At 41.4% G+C, this 23,507-nt stretch overlaps 1 protein-coding gene across 3 annotated transcripts in view; it reads right to left on the reverse strand.

Moving 5' to 3' along the window:
* GPAT3 (glycerol-3-phosphate acyltransferase 3) overlaps window positions 1-23,507 on the reverse strand; it is a 72,999-nt gene that overhangs the window by 21,117 nt on the left and 28,375 nt on the right. For 2 of the 3 annotated variants that reach the window (XM_086404979.1, XM_086404978.1), the window contains exons 4-7: window positions 12,849-13,119; window positions 8,099-8,173; window positions 4,805-4,894; window positions 1,912-2,005 (exon numbers count right to left, since the gene is read on the reverse strand). In XM_086404979.1, the coding sequence (XP_086261105.1) occupies window positions 1,912-2,005; window positions 4,805-4,894; window positions 8,099-8,173; window positions 12,849-13,119 (530 nt within the window). Of the gene's footprint in view, window positions 1-1,911; window positions 2,006-4,804; window positions 4,895-8,098; window positions 8,174-12,848; window positions 13,120-17,356; window positions 17,572-23,507 lie in introns of those variants that run through there. The other variant, XM_086404980.1, reaches the window with a different exon arrangement.

A 23,507-nucleotide genomic window follows, 5' to 3' on the forward strand; every position in this document is an offset into this window, starting at 1 on the left:
ATGTCAAGAACTACCAATTCCCATAAGTCTTTTCAGAGAAGTGGTTAAAGCTTCCTTAGATTCAGGAAGAGCTCCACAACTTAGAGAAATGTATAACTTGTTAAAAGGTAGTTGTCCAAGAGTTATATATCTGAACTTATATTTTAGACAATATCTGCCAATAAAAAAATAGTTTTTACAAAGGTCTTCAAACCCCCTTCAATGAATGTATAACCCACAGGCAATCAGACCACCAGGACTCCACGGTGGCCTACAGACACTTCAACTGTCTTCCCAGGAAAGCACACCAGACCATGACTACCCATCATAGGAGTAGGAGACTAAGAGGTACAAAACTACCTTCTAGAAAATAAATAAGCTACAAGGACATATTGCACAACACAGGGAATATGGCCAATACTTTACAACTATGAATGGAGTATAACCTTTAAAAAACTGTGAATCACTATAGTGTAAGCCTGAAACTTATATAATATTGTACATCAACTATATCTCTAAATAAATAAATAAAATAAAGGTTCCCTTCGAATGCTTTCACAGAAAAACACACCAGACCCCTACTATCAGTTACTGGAGCTGACGAGTGAAATGAAAAAAATCCACCCGTTCTCTGTGTGAAGCCATAGTCACCAACATGAGATATGAAAAAAAATTCCCCTCCTCAGTATCCTGGGCTTCCCTGGTGGCTCAGGTGGTAAAGAATCCACCTGCAACTCAGGAGACCTGGGTTCGATCCATGAGTTGGGAAGATCCCTTGGAGGAGGGCATGGCAACCCACTCCAGTATTCTTGCCTGGAGAATTTCATGGACAGAGGAGTCTGGCGGGCTACAGTTCATGAGGTTGCAGAGTCAGACACAGCATATCGACCAAGCACACCTCAGGATCTCTGTGCCATCTTTCTATTTCACACACCAGCTTGGGGCATAGTTACCACCATGCAGGAAAGAACACCTTCAGAGATTCTCCAAATTTAACCTGACACGCACAGGAAAGAGAGGAAGGAAATCTTGACAAGTTTCTTCAGGGTGATAGAAAACACCCACTGACTTGAAACACCCTAGATTTGAAAAAAATGCAAGAAATGCCACAAAAAGGTCTTTAGAGGTGTTTGATTTTAGTAAGCTTTGTCTTTTCTTTGGGGGCTGTCAGCAAGAACTGACAAAGGCAACGTGGTATAAATATTAGCCTTTCTTGCTTGATCTTCACTGAAGAGCCAGTTTGTTTTTTTTTTCCTTTTTTAATTGCATATGACTCCCTGAAGGGAGAAAGAACTAATTGGCTGGTGAGGGATTTGTACAGCTCTAAAGAGGATGACTTTAACGTCTCAAAGTGTCATTAAACACTGCAGGGATTCTAGAAGCAAGATGGAGTCAACTTTATAAAGACTAGTCACGCTCAAGCGTGTCTACATTTCAGTACATTAATTTCTTACTACCTTAAATATAATGACTATTTTCTTTCTTTTTCTTGCACTATATATTCCTCGTGTAATTATATATTAATAATATAAATAATGTAAATACATTATTAATGTATGTAAATATATTAGTAATTTATGGGTTTCCCTGGTGGCTCAGATGGTAAAGAATCAGCCTACTATTCGGGAGATCTGGGTTTGATCCCTGGGTTGGGAAGATTCCCTGGAAGAAGGCATGGCAACCCACTCCAGTATTCTTGCCTGGAGAATCCCCATGGACAGAGAGGCCTGGCAGGCTACAGTCTATGGGGTCACAAAGAGTCGGACACGACTGAAGTGACTAGGCATTAATAATTTATAGATTTACTTATATAGTATAACCCAGTCACTTTCTAATATAAAACTAACTTTCTAATTTGTGCCAAAATAAAATAAAAGTCTGACTAATCCACGGAACATGCAAGTACTTGAAATGCCAGTGAGCCGTTCTTACCATAGTATAGCACCCATCCGTTGTCAAGATCAAAACATCGATTGGGGACGTATGGTTGGCAACACAAATGCCTCCCTTCTGGGGCCTGTACTGCCTGCAATTACATACAGCAGTTAATACTAAACATTGAAAAACGGCCACTATTTTGCAAAACAGCAACTTCCATGGTAGCTCAGATGATAAAGAATCCACCTGCAATGCAAGAGACTCGGGTGTGATCCCTGGGTCAGAAAGATCCCCCGGAGAAGTAAATGGCTACCCACTCCAGTATTCTTGCCTGGAGAATTCCATGGACAGAGGAGCCTGGTGAGCTACAATCTGTGGAGTTGCAGAGTCAGATACAACTGAGCAACTAACTCACAATACACCTGGAGAAATTCATGCTATTTTGTTTTTTAAAGTACACTAAAAAAAAAAAACAAACTTTCAAATATATGGGCTCATCTTAAAAGGGTTGTCTCTAGGCAGTATGATGGGAGGGGGGTAAGAGTATATGAGGATGGGGGCCCACAATTTTCCCTTTACATATATTTATATCACTTTTCTGTAATGATCATATTGTCCATTAAGAATGAAAAAAAAATTTAAATATTAGACTGAATTATCAATACAAAGATTCTATCACTTTAATAAACTTTATGATATGTAAGCTTTCCTTATTTTATCCTAAGTATTTTTGTATTATTTCAACCTTCATAAATATCACTTTCAGTTGCTTCAGAGTGATCCAGAGTAAATGTACTGTAGTTTCCTTCACCTTATCCCCCTAAAGCAGAAGTTGGCAAACTTTTCCTATGGAAGCCCAGACAGTAAATACTCTAGGGTTTGCAAGCCAGCCAATCTCAGTCAAAACTCCTGGACTCTGCTGTTTGGCACAATGGCAGATATAGATAATACATAAATGAATGAGCATGGCTGTGTTCCAATAAAACTTTATTTACAAACAGCAGAGGATGGCCCACATTCGGCCTACAGGCTCATAGTTTAGTTTGCTAACCTCTGTCCCAAAGTTTAAGCAGAATTTGACACTATTGAAGCAGAGTTTTCTTTGAGCCTAAACAGAGAAGAAAGGGAACAAAATGCGTAACTTCAACATGTTTTCCTTAAAATTAGAAGCAATTCTACAAGTTGTGAACAACTCTCTATGTAATTAAAGCACCTTTTCCAAAGAAGGGGCTTCCCTGATGGCTCAGACAGTAAAGAATATGCCTGTAATGCAGGAGACCGGGGTTTGATCCCTGGGTCGGGAAGATCCCCTGGAGGAGGGCACGGCAATTCACTCCAGTATTCCTGCTTGGAGATTTCCATGGACAGAGGAGCCTGGTCGGCCACAGTCCATGGGATTGTAGAGTAAGACATGACTGAGTGACTAACATTTCATTTTCATTTCATTTCTGAAGAAGGTGTTTCCTTTGATCACACTTTTACCAAAACATTTTCTTCTCATTCTCAAAACTTACAGCCCAATCACAAAAGTCATGTAATTTTAGAAATTTAAGAGGGCTTTTAAGTTGGTAACACATGGCAAAGCCAAATGATGAAATGTTTTCCTTCTACAAATTAGACAGAAAGATACAGATACAGTCACACAGATACAGAGAACAAACCAATGGTTATAAGTGAAAGGCGGCGGGGGGGTGGAGGGGGCCAATACGGGGGTGAGGGAGTGGAGGGTACAAATTTTTAGGTGTAAGATAAGCTCAAGGATGTAATGTACAACAAGGGGAATATAGCCAACATTTTGTAATAACTATAAGTATAAAGTAACTTTTAAAAGATAAATTCTTTTTTAATTAAAAAATCTAGTCAGTAGAAAAGAGATGTTTGTCCTAGAATTTTTAAGCTAATGATATTAAGTATAAAAAAACTGAATTTACAGAAAAGCAATTCAAAAACAATCAAAACAAACTTCATGTGGCTAATGACTTCATTTACCACCTTTCTCCTCCCTGATGAAGGGGTGAGGGAAGCAGAAAGCTAGGTCTGTTTTCAGCTCAGTGTTGGCATTTTAGACGTTGGCAAGGCTGAGACTAGAAACCAGCCTCAGAATTCCATGTCTAGCCTTCTTTCCATCATTCTACAGCCCTATCACCTTCACCATTTAAAAAAAATTTTTTAATTAACCCCATTCTAAACCTAACTGACATTTATTAGGCATATGACCCTAGACAACCAATCCTGGAGCTTCCACTTCTTCACCTGTAAAACGGTATAATAGCGCCTTCTCTTAGAGATGACCTAGGAGAAAGAATCACAGGCCAGGCCTGCACACCACAAACGCCCAATTATTAGGTGTCATTACATGTTTATCATCATGTTCCATGGGGCTTCCCTAGACTCAGAGGTTAAAGAGTCTGCCTGCAAAGCAGGAGACCCGGGTTCGATCCCTGGGTCCAGAAGATCCCCTGGAGAAGGAAATGGCAACCCACTCCAGTACTGCCTGGAGAATCCCATGGAGGGAGGAGCCTGGTAGGCTACAGTCCACGGGGTCGCAAAGAGTTGGACTGAGTGACTTCACTTTCACTTTCTGCAAATGGATTGCTGTTTTGAGGGGAAGGGGAGGCGCTGTGCTGGGTCTTTGTTACAGCACTTGGGCTTCTCTAGTTGTGGTGTGTGGGCTTAGCTGCCCTGCGGGGTGCGAGATCTTAGTTCACCAGGGACTGAAGGCCCGCCCATACATTAGAAGGTGGATTCTTAACCACTGGACCACCAGGGAAGTCCCTGGATTGCCTTCGAAAAGTGTTCAGGTGCATTGTTATGTCTGTGACGCTGTACACGGTAGAGATGAACACTCCGGAAGTACTCTTCCTTCCCGTGTTTTCCCCCACCCACTCCTGACAATCACATGCGAGACTGACCTGAGGAAGCAAGCACGAAAGCGGAACACACGCACCTGTTATGATAGTGAATGGTTCCAGAGAGGGCTCGAACACAGATGCGGCAGCAAGTCAGGTGGACCACTTCACTCAGGAAGTTTTTGAGTCTGAAAGAGACAGAAAACATTTTATTGAGCAGCTCTGGGCTCTCCTATGAAACAACACAAAGCTCCAGGGTGTTCCTTCCACAGCAGCATACTATGTTCTGAAATACGAGCACAGTTCAATTCTCAAGGTCCCACCGAGGCAGTTAGGACAAAACTCTAATGGAGGACGGTTCCCATCGTGACAAATCCTTGACCAAGATAAGCTGAGGCAACTATGGTCTTGGCCTCACAAGTCTGACGATCCTACAAGACTCTCTCGTGTTCCTTGAGTCTCTCAGTCTATTGTCTCCCTCCTCCTCTTCACTTTCTCTTTTGTAAGAGCAACTTCTGTCAATTTAAATGCAAGCATGATGGAAAATCACATAGAGACTCTAAAGATGAGGTGAGCAGCATTTTAATACATGTGCTAAGGCCATACCAGTAACACTGAAGAAGCTGAAGTTGAACGGTTCTATGAAGACCTACAAGACCTTTTAGAACTAACACCCAAAAAAGATGTCCTTTTCATTATAAGGGACTGGAATGCAAAAGTAGGAAGTCAAGAAACACCTGGAGTAACAGGCAAATTTGGCCTTGGAATACAGAATGAAGCAGGGAAAAGGCTAACAGAGTTTTGCCAGGAGAACACACTGGTCATAGCAAACACCCTCTTCCAACAACACAAGAGAAGACTCTACACATGGACATCACCAGATGGTCAACACTGAGATCAGATTGATTATATTCTTTACAGTCAAAGATGGAGAAGCTCTATACAGTCAGCAAAAACAAGACCAGGAGCTGACTGTGGCTTAGATCATGAACTCCTTATTGCCAAATTCAGACTGAAATTGAAGAAAGTAGGGAAAACCACTAGATCATTCAGGTATGACCTAAATCAAATCCCTTATGATTATACAGTGGAAGTGAGAAATAGATTTAAGGGACTAGACCTGATAGATAGAGGGCCTGATGAACTATGGAATGAGGTTCGTGACATTGTACAGGAGACAGGGATCAAGACCATCCCCATGGAAAAGAAATGCAAAAAAGCAAAATGGCTGTCTGGGGAGGCCTTACAAATAGCTGTGAAAAGAAGAGAAGCGAAAAGCAAAGGAGAAAAGGAAAGATATAAGCATCTGAATGCAGAGTTTCAAAGAATAGCAAGAAGAGATAAGAAAGCCTTCCTCAGCAATCAATGCAAAGAAATAGAGGAAAACAACAGAATGGGAAAGACTAGAGATCTCTTCAAGAAAATTAGAGATACCAAGGGAACATTTCATGCAAAGATGGGCTCAATAAAGGACAGAAATGGCATGGACCTAACAGAAGCAGAAGATATTAAGAAGACGTGGCAAGAATCCACAGAAGAACTGTACAAAAAAGATCTTCATGACCCAGATAATCACGATGGTGTGATCACTCACCTAGAGCCAGACATCCTGGAATGTGAAGTCAACTGGGCCTCAGAAACCATCACTACGAACAAAGCTAGTGAATGTGATGGAATTCCAGTTGAGCTATTCCAAATCCTGAAAGATGATGCTGTGAAAGTGCTGCACTCAATATGCCAGCAAATTTGGAAAACTCAGCAGTGGCCACAGCACTGGAAAAGGTCAGTTTTCATTCCAATCCCAAAGAAAGGCAATGCCAAAGAATGCTCAAACGACCACACAATTGCACTCATCTCACACACTAGTAAAGTAATGCTCAAAATTCTCCAAGCCAGGCTTCAGCAATACGTGAACTGTGAACTTCCAGATGTTCAAGCTGGTTTTAGAAAAGGCAGAGGAACCAGAGATCAAATTGCCAACATCCGCTGGATCATGGAAAAAGCAAGAGAGTTCCAGAAAAACATCTATTTCTGCTTTATTGACTATGCCAAAGCCTTTGACTGTATGGATCACAATAAACTGTGGAAAATTCTGAAAGAGATGGGAATACCAGACCACCTGACCTGCCTCTTGAGAAACCTATATGCAGGTCAGGAAGCAACAGTTAGAACTGGACATGGAACAACAGACTGGTTCCAAATAGGAAAAGGAGTATGTTAAGGCTGTATATCGTCACCCTGCTTATTTAACTTCTGTGCAGAGTACATCATGAGAAACGCTGAGCTGGAAGAAGCACAAGCTGGAATCAAGACTGCCGGGAGAAATAGCAATAACTTCAGATATGCAGATGACACCACCCTTATGGCAGAAAGTGAAGAGGAACTCAAAAGCCTCTTGATGACAGTGAAAGTGGAGAGTGAAAAAGTTGGCTTAAAGCTCAACATTCAGAAAACGAAGATCATAGCATCTGGTCCCATCACTTCATGACAAATAGATGGGGAAACAGTAGAAACAGTGTCAGACTTTATTTCTGGGGGCTCCAAAATCACTGCAGATGGTGATTGCAGCCATGAAATTAAAAGACACTTACTCCTTGGAAGGAAAGTTACAACCAACCTAGATAGCATATTCAAAAGCAGAGACATTGCCAACAAAGGTCCATCTAGTCAAGGCTATGGTTTTTCCAGTGGTCATGTATGGATGTGAGAGTTGGACTGTGAAGAAAGCTGAGCACCGAAGAACTGATGTTTTTGAACTGTGGTGTTGGAGAAGACTCTTGAGAGTCCCTTGGACTGCAAGGAGATCCAACCAATCCATCCTAAAGGAGATCAGTTCTGGGTGTTCTTTGGAAGGAATGATACTAAAGCTGAAACTCTGGTACTTAGGCCACCTCATGCGAAGAGTTGACTCATTGGAAAAGACTCTGATGCTGGGAGGGATTGGGGGCAGGAGGAAAAGGGGACGACAGAGGATGAGATGGCTGGATGGCATCGCTGACTTGATGGACATGAGTTTGAGTGAACTCCAGGAGTTGGCGATGGACAGGTAGGCCTGGCATGCTGCAGTTCATGGGGTTGCAAAGAATTGGACACGACTGAGTGACTGAACTGAACTGAACTGAAGGCCATAAATTTGAGGCAGTACACAGGAATCACACAAATATTCTCTTTGTGGACACAGCTAAGAAAAGGGACAATCCAGGACTTCCCTGGTGGTCCAGTGGTTAAGACACCACACTTTCAAGGCAGGGGCATGGGTTCAATCCCTGTTCAGGGAACTAATATCCCCCATGCCACGCAGCATGGCCAGAAAATTTTTTTTTTAAAAATGTAAAAAGAAAGAAAAGGGACAATCCTATTAATGGCTGGGAGGAAAAAAAAAAACATTTCACCTGTTTCTGGGCAGCTGTCCAACCAGGGTGGTTCCTATAACAAACAAACCGATCCCAATGACAGCCAAGGTAAGCCTGAAAGAGAAAAGAAAAGGTAATGCAAAAGCTAGTTGAACAGCAGGGGGAAAAGAGAAGGAACATAAAATTCAAGAATAACAAAACCACAAGTAAGTTGTAGAGCATTCACGCCACAGAATATGATGCAGTCATTCAAAGAATCATGCAAATCTATAGATTCTGACACAGAAGAACGGTTCTTGGTACATTTTGAGAGGAAAAAAAACAGCGTTAACTTTCAAAATACTGTGTAGGGTTTGATACCATTTTCCAAAAAAACCAGCAAGCACATAACCAGCCTACAGATGTATAGACCAGACCTGGAAATTTGTTCACAAAACTGCCACATTTAGTCTACGCAATTATCAAAGGGTTAATAGGGCTAGTGGAGAAAATAAAATCTTTCTCTTCTTGCTTTTCCGAAGTTTTTTTTTTAATTTAAAAAAATATATTCATATTTTAATTTAAAAGTTTTTTATTAGAGTATAATTGTTTTACAATGTTGTGTTAGTTTCTTCTCTATAACAAAGTGAATCAGCTGTAAGTATACCTTTATCCCCTTCCTCTTGAGCCTTCCTCCCACCCCTCTAGGTCATCACAAAGCACTGAGCTGAGTTCCCTGTTCCTCCCACTAGTATCTAGTTTATACATGGTGTCCATATGTCACTCATAACAGTGTATAAAGCTTCCCTGGTGGCTCAGATGGTAAAGAATCTGCCTGCAATGCAGGAGGGCCAGGTTCGATCCCTGAGTCAGGAAGATCCCCTGGAGAAGGGAATGGCAATCCAATCCAGTAGTATTGTCTAGACAATCCCGGTTCATTGGAGCCTGGTGGGCTACAGTTCAGGGGGGGCAAAGAGTGGAACAGGACTGAGTGACTAACACTTTCACTTTTTTTCCTTTCACATAATGTATAAAGGAGTCATTTTAGGTTGAAAGTAGTTATTCTGGTGTGGCCTGGTGAGGCTATAAAAGAAAATACCTTGCAAAGCTCTAAAAATAACTTGTTTTCCTGTATTTTCTAAGTTCAGTTCAGTTCAGTCGCTCAGTCATTTCCAACTCTTTGCGACCCCATGGACTGCAGCACGCCAGGCCTCCCTGCCCATCACCAGCTCCCAGAGTTTACTCAAACTCATGCCTATTGAGTTGGTGATGCCATCCAACCATCTCATCCTCTGTCGTCCCCTTCTCCTGCTGCCTTCAATCTTTCCCAGCATCAGGGTCTTTTTTAATCATGGGGACAAAAGGGAAAAATTCAAATTTTCCTCAAAGAAATTTAAAATATATAGCAAATGGCAAGGAAGTTTTACCTAAAGTTTCCTTCATAATAAGAACAGCACATTATATTTTCCATGCAAATTTAACTGCTGTACCTTCGTGAGGTTCTAAATAGCTCAGAAGTTAGTAAACAAGGTGATAGACAGGACCTCTCATCTCAACAGACACTTTCTAATTTTTAAAAAGTGCTTTTAATATCTGGGCCAATCACTTCAAAAAGAAAAGTTATTTTTAGAAATGTAAATAGAATCACTCGAAAAGAAAAGGCTGAGATTTTAAATCTTTCGAGATAAATAGGGCTTCCTTATAAATTCTTTGTTAAGGTTTTAAACCTTGTTAAAGTCTTGGTTTAACACCTTTTGAGACAGCAGTCTGAAGGTCTGTTTCATTTTCTTCGGACACCATATTTTCATGTCAGCCACTAATGCAATAACTAAAGGACTGCTTAATCTCATCCATCAATTACACACGTTTTAAAATACTGCCATTTTGCATAATGAATCAATTGCTCCTAACACATTAAATCAGAAGAGGTCATATATTTTAACATGCTTAACAGCTGGGTTCAAAACTACTGAACATTTTAATTCGTTAATTAACGGAAAATTCTGTCTTCCAGTGTCAGTGAGCCAAAGTGAAAGTTCTCACAGATGACAGAGTTTTCTGGCACAATCTGTTTTGCTGAAGAACTTTAGTGAGATACAATTCACATGTCATACAATTCACCTACTTAAAGTGGCAATTCAGTGGTTTTTGGCACATTCACAGAGTTATACCACCATCAACGCAATCAATTTTAGCACAATCTGTGTTTTAAATGCTCACTTTGTAGAAACTACTTTTTTTTAAATTGGAGTATAATTGCTTTACAATGTTGTGCTGGTTTCTGCTGTACAACAATGTGAATCAGCTCTAAGTACACATATATCCCCTCTTGAGCCTCTCTCCCAATCCCTGACGCCCATCCCACCCCTCTAGGCCATCACAGAGCATCAAGCTGAGCTCCCTGTGCTACAGAGCAGCTTCCCACTAGCTAGCTATTCCATAAACTATGTCAACATTGCTCTCTCAATTTGTCCCACTCTCTCCTTCCCCCACTGTGTCCACAAGTGCTTCAAACTGCTTCTTCTAAACAGTATTTGCAAAGGAATTCTTTCACATGAAGAGTACGTACTAAAAGGAGGAGCTTCAATTCTGCCATTTTCTTCTTTTATTGAGTGTTTACATTACTGGATTATCCTAAATCTGTGGTTTATTTGCAAGAATCTTGTATGTCATGTACCTATTTTACGAGTATAAATTTAAACTAGATAGCAGAATCATATCACTATTTGGTGGGCCCCTCCAGCAAGTGGAAGCTAACCAACATAGGAGAGAATCTCAAGCGCCCTGGACTGTAAAATCCTCACTCTTTCTTCAGGTTGCTTGGATACAGTGCCTGACTAGTGGACCAAGTGAAGATATAAGAGCTCATCTATATATTATTCAACTTTACTGAAATTTCATTTCTTTATAAGAATAAAATAATATCAATGGAAGGTGCTAATTATAAACAGACTAGAAACTTCCAATAAATAAAAGTTGAACTTTTTTTTTTGGTTGTGCTGGGTCTTCTTTGATGCACAGGTTTACTGTAGTTGCGGTACGCAGGCTCCTCACTGCAGTAGCTTCTCTTGTTGCAGAACACGGGCTCCAGGGTGCACGTAGGCTTTAGTCATTGGCGTATATGGGCTAAGCAGATGCAGGTCCCCAGCTCTAGAGCACAGGCTCAATAGCTGTGGCTCAAGGGCTTAGTTCCTCCAAAGCATGTGGGATCCTCCTGGCTCAGGGATTGAACCTATGTCTCCTGCACTGGCAGGTGGATCCTTCCCCACTGAGCTACCAGGGAAGCTCAAAGCAGAACCATTTCCTTTTTACACACCAAATCCCACTTTGGGAACACTGACTTAATGTTCAAGCAAGTATGTTCGAGTTTCACTCTGTTATCACGGCTGAAATGATTCCCCAAAGATACCCCCACCATCTAATTTTTTTTTCTCCCTTCCCCTCCCTCCTACCTCTACCATCTAGACACTGGCAACATGAGGACAAGAAAAGAGAAACAGCTTGGTAGAAATGTGCCTTTGCCTACACTTAAGCAACCTCTTTCCTTGTAATAAATCTGAGTGAGGCAAGGATAGGCCACCCTAGGGGTGGTAAAGACATTTCAACTCACGTGCCAATTTTACTTGGCTGGTAGCAACTGCCTGGAAAGCCCTATTGGGAGCACACCAAGGCCACATCCAGGGGAATGAAGCAAGACCATCAGGGACATGTCGTGCCTGGCAGCCGCATTTCTACCTGTCACCATCATACTAAAGAGACCTCAGCCACTTCCTCCCGCTGCCCAGCTTGTCCTGCTTCATCACTTTTTCTACTTATGCTCCACACTGTGGCTCCAGTAAACTGGGCTTTGAGGCTAACTCCTCATAAGGAGGCACGCTAACTTAGAACCAAAGTGGACCCAACTGGTGAACTTTTAATATAAAAAAAGAGAGATCGAAGTGGAACAAATTCACCCTCCCAAATCTCTCTCTCCCATGTGGCAACCACTCTCAGGAATTTTCTTCTCTCCTGTGCAGTTATGAACCGCTGCAGACCAGGGAAGAGAGGCAGTCACAGTTTGGATGATATTCTGGTGGACACGAAACTGTACATATTTTCCCTTCTTTGTTCTAACTTCCCTTTTCTATCCATCCTCGGGGCTTCCCGGGTGGCTCAGTGGAGACATGGGTTCGATCCCTGGGTCGGGAAGATGCCCTGGAGGAGGAAATGGCAACCCACTCCAGTAATCTTGCCTGGGAAATCCCAGGAACAGAGGAGCCTGGCAGGCTATAGTCCATGGGGTCGCAAAGAGTGGGACACAACTTGGCGACTCAACAACAATGAAAATCCATCCTCAAATTATCTATGACTAAAAAAGCGACATGGATCCAGATGGATATATACTGGATTCTGAATATATACTTTCATCTGGGGAAGATATGAGAGAAGAGATAATATGTCTTTGTGGAGGTCACATTCAGTGGTGTTTTCTACTAATAAACAGGAAGGGGTGGGATTACTGCATTAATATACTCTCGTGTGATCACTACATACATAATTTAAAAAAGAAAGATGGGGGACTTCCCTGATGGTCCAGCAGTTAAGACTTCGCTTTCCAATGCAGGGTGTGCGGGTTCCATCCCTGGTCAGGAAGCTAATATCCCACATGCCCCATGGTCAAAAAAAAAAAAAAAAAACAACCATAAAGTAGAAGCAATATTGTAACAAATTCCATAAAGACTTTAAAATGGTACACCTCAAAAAAAAAAAAAAATCCTAAATACATAAAACGAAAGCTGGACTAGCTGTAGTTGCCGGTGGGGAGACGCACCTCAGAGGCAGGAGAACACAGTAGCGCACGATGACGCCCAGCACCCACACCATGGTGAGCCGCGGACTGACGTACTGGAAATTCACATTGGTCCTTGTGAGGAGGTTCCATGACACTAGCTCCTCTGAGGAGAACCTCTGGGTCACTTCGTCTTCCACAATGGCTTCCAACCCCTTCTTGGAGAAATAAAACACGTCAGACAGCTCAAAGTCCCTTCCTCGCAGACCAGACAGCCCTTTTTCCATGGGTGACTCATCTCTTTGGATAATACCTTAAAAGAAAGCATCAGGACATGAGAAAACGCCATCGGACAGAAGAACAAGTGATCAAAAAGGCTACTTTATGCAGAAGACAAATACATCTACTGGGTAACATGAAGCAGATTTCAGAAATAAAGGACGAGCAACTGCAGTGAGAAAAGAGGTAAAATCACTGAGTCTGCGTGAAATGGCTTCTATCTGATGATTTCAGTTCATTACAGAGGAATCTCGTCCTCAGTATCCCTTTTGCTTGCATTCATCCCTATGTATCATCAGCAAAAGAACTCACAGAAACAAACTGTCCCCCGAGTATAGACCTAGATCATGTAGAAACAAAGGTTTATATTTCCCCCAGTGAAAAACTATAAAGCCAGAAAGTAAGCAAAGTTCATGGACTGAATTCAAAGAAACAACATAAATAGTTAATAAATACTCAATGCCTTTTTTAGTCTTCAAAGAAATGTGAATCAAACACAGTGACCTATTCACATGATCAAACCAGCAGCATGTTTGTTTAATGATAAAATTCAGACAGAAATGACACAGGTATTCTCATACTCAATTTGGATGAGTATGGAACTGGATTATTTTCAGTGAATCACGAGACAGAGGCACTGATGTCAGTCTGTCCTATGACTTGTGCCACTTAACTCTGAACGCTTGGTTTAAGGTAGTCAGTTAAGGAGCAATCTTGTCAAAATCTGTTTGGCATAAAGAGACTAAAAATAGTTTTGCTGATGATTATAATTCCAATTCTAGGAAACTGTCACAAGAAAATAATCAGAAATGCAGGCAAGAGTGTTTACTGTAGCATTTTCCATTATAATCGATCCAGACAACGCAATATAGTACATCCTTTAAAAACAAAACAAAACAAAAAAAACCTATAATGTTAAGTGAAAAAAGTCAGGATCTAAAACTCTGGTTTACTCAACTCTATGAAATATATATACAGTAAAAATGTCAAGAAGAAAAAAATTAATAGGTTACTCTGGGCTGTTAGGTTTTCCTCTTTATACTGTTTATTGTACTTTCCATAAAGAAAATAATTCAAAGATTTTTCAAAGTAGTTTAAGTTTGATAAATCGAAAAATGACTAATACCACCCAGTTCTAACCATGTAATAAAAATAATAAATGAGAAGATCTTCAAAGAATAAAAAGCAGCTGCATACACTGTGACATGGCTATCCGTCTGTCCCTATGGGGCGGACTACAAACAAATTTACGTCCAACTTTAATTAGAAAAGTCAAGAATTAAGATGTTAAATTCCCTGAAAGAGATCGCCTTTGATTTCCTCACTTTTCCATTTCCTAGGAAATCAATGAGGACAGTGGAGGGAGCTATGTTATCTACCTGCTGGAGAACTTGGATGTATATCCAAAGAAGCAGCTATAATATGCCCATTTTCTTTTTTCTGAAAGAACTGCAGCATAATGGAGTAGAAAATAAAGAGGACCTGAAGTCCAAAGTCCAGTTCTATTAGGACAACCACCAGGTATATGTCCAGGTGTAACTGATAAGTCACCTAACTTGGTGTCCTCCTCTATAAAATGGGGATGGAGAGCGGTTGGGAAAGTGTTTAGTATCCTTACAAAGACTAAAGTTTTCTGATTTTACTTTTGGGATTTGGGGTGGGTTTTCTTTCAATTTTGCCCAAAGCAAAGCTAATACCTAACCACCTTAAGAATGAGAGCACTAAAGTAAGTTCTTGAATGATCATTAGATTATCTTCTTAGTCCAAGTAGTTTAATCTTTCTTCATCTCTGCAAAGGGTTTAATCAGTATTAGAGAATAAACCAGCGTTCTAGTGAAATACCCTCATGTTCTGTAGGTACTGCAGTACCACTCAGAACGGGTTACTCTATCCAATATGGCCAATATTTAGCAGTACAAGAGTTTCGTTATTTACCAATGTACAGATTTTTTTTTTTTAAGTCTAGAGGGGAGAGGTGACCAGTTACTTGGGAAATCGCTGAATGAAACACACTGGAGACAGGAGTGTGTGTGTGCTTAGTCGCTCAGTCATTTCTGACTCTTTGTGACCCCATGGACTGTGGCCCACCAGGCTCCTCTGTCCATGGGGATTCTCCAGGCAAGAATACTGGAACAGGTTGCCTTTTCCTTCTCCAGGGGATCTTCCAGATCCGGGGATCGAACCCAGGTCTCTGCATTGCAGGCAGATTCTTTACCATCTGAGCCACCAGCCCTTCTAAAAATAAGCTTTCTCAGAGGACTTCCCAGGTAGTGCTAGTGGTAAAGAATTTGCCTGCCAATGCAGGAGACACGGGTTTGACACCTGGGCCAGGAGGATCTCACTGACAAGGAGCAACTAAGTCTTTGTTGCACAACTATTCAGCCTGTGCTCTAGAGCCCAGGAGCTGCAACTCCTGAGCCCACGTGCAAACTACTAAAGCCTGCGTGCCCTAGAGGCTGTGCTCCACAAGAGAAGCCACCGAAATGAGAAGCCCACACACTGCATCTGGAGTGTAGCCCCCGCTCCTGCAACCCGAGAAAAGACTGTGCAGCAACGAAGAGCCAGCACAGCCAAAATTAAATAAGTAAACAAATAATTTTTTTCATTAACTAAACATTTACCAACTTAGATCATTTCCAAACATCAGAAGAAATAGATAATTCAGAGTAATACATGACAGGTGATATTTTTAGAGTTAGCTTAATGCAAAACAATAGATACTATATTATTTAAGGATACATACATGTATGGGAGGGGGGGCTTCCCTGGCAGCTCAGCTGGTAAAGAATCCACCTGCAATGCAGGAGACCTGGGTTCGATCCCTGGGTTGGGAAGATCCCCTGGAGAAGGGAATGGCTACCCACTCCATGGGGTCACAAAGAGTCGGACATGACTGAGCTACTTTCACTTCACTTCATTTCACATGTATAGAGGAATTATGAAAATATGCATAAAAATAATAAACATGAAATCAGAGTAGTAGTTTCAGGGGTTGGCTGCTGCTGCTGCTAAGTCGCGTCAGTCATGTCCGACTCTGTGCGACCCCATAGACGGAAGCCCACCAGGCTCCTCTGTCCCTGGGATTCTCCAGGCAAGAACACTGGAGTGGGTTGCCATTTCCTTCTCCAATGCATGAAAGTGAAAAGTGAAAGTGGGGAAAAAAAGAAAAAAGTGAAAGTGAAGTTGCTCAGTCGCGCCCAACTCTTAGCAGCCCCATGGACTGTAGCCTACCAGGCTCCTCCGTCCATGGGATTTCCTAGGCAAGAGTACTGGAGTGGGCTGCCATTGCAGGGCTATATAAATACGTATCAAACTAGCACAGATGTTTCAATATTGGGTTTTTATTGTCTTTAAGGAAATCTCGCTATTGTTAATAAATTAATCCTGATCCTTCAGAGTGACCCCAATTCTTAAATTGATAAAACCCTGATTCTAGGAGCTATTTCCTTTTGTTTTACAAGTTAACTTCAAAAAAGGAAAGCCACAAACATTTGAACTTTGTCCTTACACCAAATGCTTCAGCCAACCCGACAAGGTTCATGTTTGGGATAAAGATAAAATTACAACAACTATCTCCATCTAATGCAAGAGATTAATTGCACAAGCTTCCTATGCCCCCTGCCTCAGGCAAGTCATTGGGACATAAATAATACCAGCTATGACAGGCCTGTTAAAAAAAATGGAGGCTTAAGTTAAAACCATCTCAAATATAATTAACTCTAAATTAGCTGAGTCAACCCTTGGAATAACTGCCCATTTATAAGTCATGCTCGTTTTTCCATCTTGCAGCTGTAAAGTATGTTTTCTGGGTCAGCGATTACTACAGAAAATCAGGGTCTACTACACATCAGAAGTGGATATAACCGGCTTATGTACAGAAACTGATCCTTAACCTACCAATGAGCTGTATTCCAAACGTCAGAAGCTCAGAGTTTAAAACACTCTCTCATGGAAACTTTGTGTGAATTAGTCTGTGCCGGGGTCCAGCCCCGGCTAATCCAGGGTATTCAAAGGAGAGACGGCATAGGCGACCTATTTATTTAAATATTTATCAAAGATATAAAGAGTAATAGAATGAGGATAGCTCAGTGAGGAAATTCAATGGAGAAAAGCGGCTGAAATAAGGATAGCTCAGTAGGAAAATTCAGTGAAGAAAAGCGGCTGAAATAAGGATAGCTCAGTAGAAAAATTCAGTGAAGAAAAGAGGCTGAGTAGCTTGGTTTACGCGGGAGACCAATAAAACTTCAAGACAAGAAGTTTGCACCACTTACGTAGGCTGCAGGCGTCCTTCCGTTCTCCCGAAGGAGAGGAGACACTGAGGCCTCCCCGGTCGGATCTTAGAAGCCCTGGCATAATTAGCAAGCATGGCGGGTTCCGCGCTCCAGATGGAGACTCAGCCAGAATTTGGGAGAGAGACCGACATGGGGAGACCAAGTTTCAGTGAACAAGGCCCGCACTTTATTTTCCAAAGTAGTTTTTATACCTTAAGTTGCGCATAGAGGATAATGGGGGAAGGGGTGGAGTCATGCAGGGACAGCAGTTCCTGGTCCTAATCGAAGCCAGGCTTTCAGACTTATCATATGCAAAAAGTTCAGGTGAATTACATCATCTTCTGGCCAGGAGGCCTGTTAACATTTTAAGAAACTTATCTTTCTCTAAAGGTGATTATTCCAAAGTCAGGCACCAGCCTCCAAAAAAGCATTGGACAAAGCTGCATTCCTATAGGGCAAAGGTGAGGTGGGCTCAATCAAGAAAAGAATTAACTCAAGGGTCCAAGGTTACAAACATTGAGGCTACTACTTACATTTCTATACACCCATTATATCAATCAATACACTGCCAAGGACACAGTAGGTAAGGAGTATGGAGACTTAGCAGCAAACATTGGCCCAATAAGTGAAAAACCCTTCACCAATACAATTTCTAATCAATCTTTTAACTACTCAAAGGAATCTGTGTTTAGACAGTTTAGAACATCTCCTGCCTCTCACAGTTGGGAGGCTCTGAACAATCACATGTGGTGGCCGGAAAAACCTATTCAGGCAGGCTAGAGGATTTCCAAAGGAGTTTGTAGGTTGAAACACTGTCACACCCAGGAATTATTAACTGGAGCTGTAAGCTAACTCTTTCTTCAGAGAGAGGTAGTGGGGGACGGCCCCCGTAAAGTCAGAGGTGTAGGTGAAAGCACAAAGCAGAAAGTAGGCAGACTCTGGTTTTGGGGGTAGATGCTCAAGAATTTCCAGGGGGACTCCTGAGGCTCGATCCCGCCTTTGCGTATGCCGAGCCTCCTTCCTCATGACCTTTGCCATGGGAGGAGTTCCTCACGCTGGCTCCCGGCAGTGATACAATTCCAGTTGAGCTATTCCAGATCCTGAAAGATGATGCTGTGGAAAGTGCTGCACTCAATATGCAATATGCAATATGCACTCAATATGCAATATGCCGGCTCCCGGCAAGTCTGTTTGAGCTGGAATCCTATACAAGCAAAGTCTACTTAACTCAAAATATACGTGATCACAGATCATGCAGTACCAGTACCATGAAATTGGTACTTGGAGTACTTTGGCCTCCAATACTTTGGCCACCTGATGCGAAGAACTGACTCATTGAAAAAGACTCTGATGCTGGGAAAGACTGAAGGCAGGAGGAGAAGGGGATGACAGAGAATGAGATGGTTGGATGGCATCAAGGACTCAACGGACATGAGTTTGAGCAAGCTCCGGGAGTTGATGATAGACAGGGAAGTCTGACGTGCTACAGTCCATGGGGTCACGAAGAGTCCGACACAACGAAGCGACTGAACTGAACTGAACCATGAAATAGAAATTTCCTTTAGCACTATTTCCACAAGAAATTTAAAAATTAAATCTAGTTTGGAATTAACAAAAATAAAAAATTCCTCATCCTGTAGGGACTTAGAGGAGGCAACAGGAGGACTTTCTGGGGCACGGGTAATGTTCCATTTCTTGATCTAGATGAGAGGTTCATGGTACATTTATTTTGGGAAATACATCAAGTTGTACAGTTATAATTTTGCACCCTTGTCTGTGTATATTATGCTTCAATTTTTTAAGAAAAATCATACTTGAGACCTGCTGCACAGTATGGCCTATGGTTAACAATACTGTATTGTACACTTTAAATTTGTTAATAAGGTAGATCTTATGTTGAGTGTTTCCACAACTATGGGAAAAAAGGAATCGAAGGAGACAGTATCTGTTAATCCTCTATTTTCATGATTTATCTATTACGGGGCTAAGTAAATACTACTTCCCTTTAAAAAAAAGTTTACTCTGTATTTGTGTGTGTGTATTCAGTCGTTCAGCCATGTCTGACTCTTTGTGAGCCAAGCCCACCAGGCTCCTCTATCCACAGGATTTTCCTAGCAATAATACTAGAGTGGGTTGCCATTCCCTTTTCCAGGGGATCTTCCTGACCCAGGTAGCAAACCCACATCTCCTGAATTGCAGGCAGATTCTTTTACCACTGAGCCACTGGGGAAGCCCTTTACTCTATAGCCCCCTACCCAATTATTAAGCAATTGGGCAGGAAGGAGTCTATCTGTCTCAGTACCAAATCCTGTTAACAAGGTTGTTTTTCTGCTATGAGGAGCTCCTCTGAAGGGCTCTGGTCTCAGCAAGGAAGCCGGTCCTACATTCTTCCCTCCCCTGCCCCAACATCCTTTCTGATCCATAAATGCAATCTGCTTGATTAAAGAGACCAAGGTAAAGTAGCTGTAAAAACTATACGCCGTCGGGTTTCGGAGAGTGGGTTGAGTCAGAGCTGCTGGGATTAAAGAGCAGAAATATTCAGTGCCAAGCTCCGGAGAGATAAGACCCATGCTTAGTCACTTAGGCGTAGTTCAAGGTCCTGATGCAATGCTAGCAGGCCAAGGCCAAGGTTTCCTGAAGAGACCACTGAGTCTGTCCTCGTGCGTCTTCAGTTCATTAATCATCACAGATATTAACACACTAACCAGTGCACCAACTACGCAGTCACGCAACCGCACAGCTTTCTAGTCCACTTTTTGTCACCCTTTTTCAAAATAATTTATCTGTAATATGACAAGGCAAAGCTTGAGACATACCACGTGCAAAAAATTCACTGGGCCGTTAGTCAAAATACAATTTCCAGCACATAATTTAGACCATTTGACTGTGCTTTTTCATAGCAAATTCTTTGTGTTCCTGATGACAACTCCCTTCCTTCTTAAGTATCTTTTAAAATCCAGTTTACTGTTATCAACTTAGTTAAGTATAATAATGGTACCTGGATTATATTTTTTAAAAGTGAAGTTTTTGAGGTGCATGCATACTAAGGTACTTAGAGGTAAAATGACATAGTATCTAGATTAGTTTTAAAATACTTTTGTAAAAAAAAGATAAAATAAAATACTTCTATAGAAGGACATTCACTAAGGTGAGAATATGGTGTTTTTGATTGTTTGTCTGTATTCTCTGATTTTCTACATTGCTTACATATTGCATTTCTAATTAAACTTTTAATGAAAAAAAAAAACTTCCGCAAAGGAAAAACTGAAAAAAAATGACAGATGAAACAAATCCTTGTTGAATTTGGGTGATGGGTATAATGGGATTAATTGTACTATTCTCTTTACTTTTTAAAAATGAATACTAGATATATATATATTTTTTAATGTGTCTAAAAACTCATTTGAAAAGTCAATTTAGCTGGGAATCAATTTCCTCATCTAAATCAAAAGCACTCATTCATTTGCTCATTCAGTCATTACAGAGAGAGTGCCAGGCCAGGAACTAAAATATACAGAAAGGAGAGGAAAAAAAAAAAATTTGAACTAACTCAGTAGTTCGCAACCTTGGCTGCACATTAGACTATCTTTGGTATCTATAAAAATACAGATGTGAGTATGTGCTCAGTCCCTTTGGTCGTGTCCAACTCTTTGCGACCTATGGACTGTAGCCTACAGGCTCCTCTGTCCATGGGATTCTCCAGGCAAGAATACTGGAGTGGGCTACCATATCCTCCTCTAGAAAAATACAGACACAAGGGTCCAATCCCAAATCTAATAAACTAATTTTCTGGACTTCCTTGGCGGTCCAGTGCAGGGGGCACAGATTTTATCCCGGGTCAGGGAACTAGGACCCGACGTGCCATGTGATGAGGCCAAAAAAAATAAAATAAAATAACTACCTTTTTAAAAATATATAGGAATAGATGAAAAATTATAAGGAAAGACATCAAAATATTAGGTCTTCTCTGAGTAACAGGATTTCATGTGGGGGATTTTTTTTAATTTTCTTATTTATACATTTGCCATGTCTAATTTTTCAATTAAGCATATGGATCATTTTACATGGGCTTCCCAGGTGGCTCAGTGGTAAAGAATCTGCCTGACAATGCATGTTCGATCTCTGGGTAGAGAAGATCACCCGGAGGGAACCCACTCAAATATTCTTGCTTAGAGAATCCCATGGACAGAGGATCCTGGCAGGCTACAGTCCACGGGGTCACAGAGTCAGACGCAACTGAGCAACTGAGCACACACATCATTTTACATAGTGAGAGAAAAGTACTTAAAATGCTGTTTTTAATAAAATGCTGTTTTTAAAAAAAACAAAACGAGATATGTACTACTACTTACCCACCACAATGGCTATAATTTAAAAAGCCCAAAATACCAAGCACTCAAGAGATTATGGAACTCAGGCCCAGCTCTGAGAGTGCACAACCATCTTGGAATACCACTTAGCAGTTTTCAACAGTTAAAACACACTTGCTTACCCTATGACCCGGCAATCTTGCTACAAGGTGTGTACAAAAAACCAAGTAAATAGGTTCACAACAATGGTCACAGCAGCTTTATTCCTAATGGCTAAAAACTTTAAAATACCCAAATCTCAATCAACACAATAATAGGTAAGCAAATTAGTATGTATTTGTATGCAAAGAAATGTGTGCGTGCAAAGTCGCTTCAGTCATGTCTGACTCTGTGAACCTATGGACTGTAGCCCGCCAGGCTCCTGTGTCCATGGGATTCTTAAGGCAAGAATACTGGAGTGGGCTGCTGTGCCCTCCTCCTCCAGGGGATCTTCCCGACCCAGGGATGGAGCCAGCGTCTCTTAAGTCTCCTGCATTTGCAATGACAGATTAGTTCTTTAAAAATGAGGGCCATGTGGGAAACCCCATATAAAGAAATAGTCCACAGCAGTTAAAAAAAAAACAAACCCACTGATTCATGCCATGATAAGGAGAAATTGCACAAACATTATGCTGGGTGAAAAAATGGATACAAAACAGCCCGAACAGTATGATTCCATTTATGTGAATTTCAATAAATGGGAAAAACTAAATGATGATGACAGAAATCAAGAGAGGTTACAGCAGGGACTGAGGGATGAGTGATGTCTCCTAGAGCGGGGCCTGCAAGAACCTTGAGATGATGAATACTATCTTTAGTTGAATCTGGGGGGTAGTCACATTGGTCTACAAACATATAAAAATTCATCTTGTTGAACAGCTGGTATTTGTACAGTTTAATGTATCCTAATTATGCCTCAGGGTTTTTTTTTTTGGTTTTTTTTTTAAGAGTCTTCACAGGGACTTCTCTGGTGGTCCAGCAGTTAAGACTCCACGCTCCCAACTCATGGGTTGGGACATGGGGACATGGGTTCAATCCCTGGTCAAGGAATTAAGATCCCACATGCTGTATGGTACATGGTGTGGCCAAAAAAAAAAAGTCTCCACAGCTTTCAGCTTTTAGCCTCTCAATTAGAGGCTCTAGACAATCATACCTACACTTCCCATGGATATTTTTGTCTTCTTTCCTGAACTAAAAGACAGCTGACATTTATTGAGTCTGGCTTCCTGGCTTCCTGATGCCAGACTGTGTGCTAAACCCTTGACACATGCACTGACGGAATCCTGGGAGGTACTGTCTATTATCCCCATTTCGCAGATGAGGAAATTAAGACTCAGAGTGATTAACTTGCCCAGGGCCATGGGGAGAAAGAGGAACAGAACCAGGATTTAAAAACCAAGCTTGTGACTCCGAAACCAAATGTTCCCTCATATCCTAAGTTTCCAAATTCCATGTTACTCTGTCCAACACTTGATCATTCACAAACCTCAAAGACATAATTAAGATCGTCCCCCATCAACTCCACATCAGCCTAGTTTTTCCTTGCTAAACAGAAGCCCTACTCGAGTAGCAGTTCTTCTTAATATCTCTTCTACCTCTGAAGGAAGAAATGGAACTTCGATACGGGAAAATCTGTAAGTGGCCTCCATCTGCCATTAATCTGGACACACACTTGTCACTAACTGAACCAGGCTCAACTGTCTTTCCCAGGAAGCCTGAATTCAAGTTACTGTTTTGTTGTTGCTTTTTTTAACAGGGGCAGGAATCTTTACAGATTGGAGCACATCTGGTTAGATCTTCCC

The sequence above is a fragment of the Bos grunniens genome, chromosome 6 (genome assembly GCF_055505025.1).
Source record: "Bos grunniens cultivar Pamir isolate PY7600 chromosome 6, Bosgru_T2T1.0, whole genome shotgun sequence".
Taxonomy (NCBI): Eukaryota; Metazoa; Chordata; class Mammalia; order Artiodactyla; family Bovidae; genus Bos; species Bos grunniens.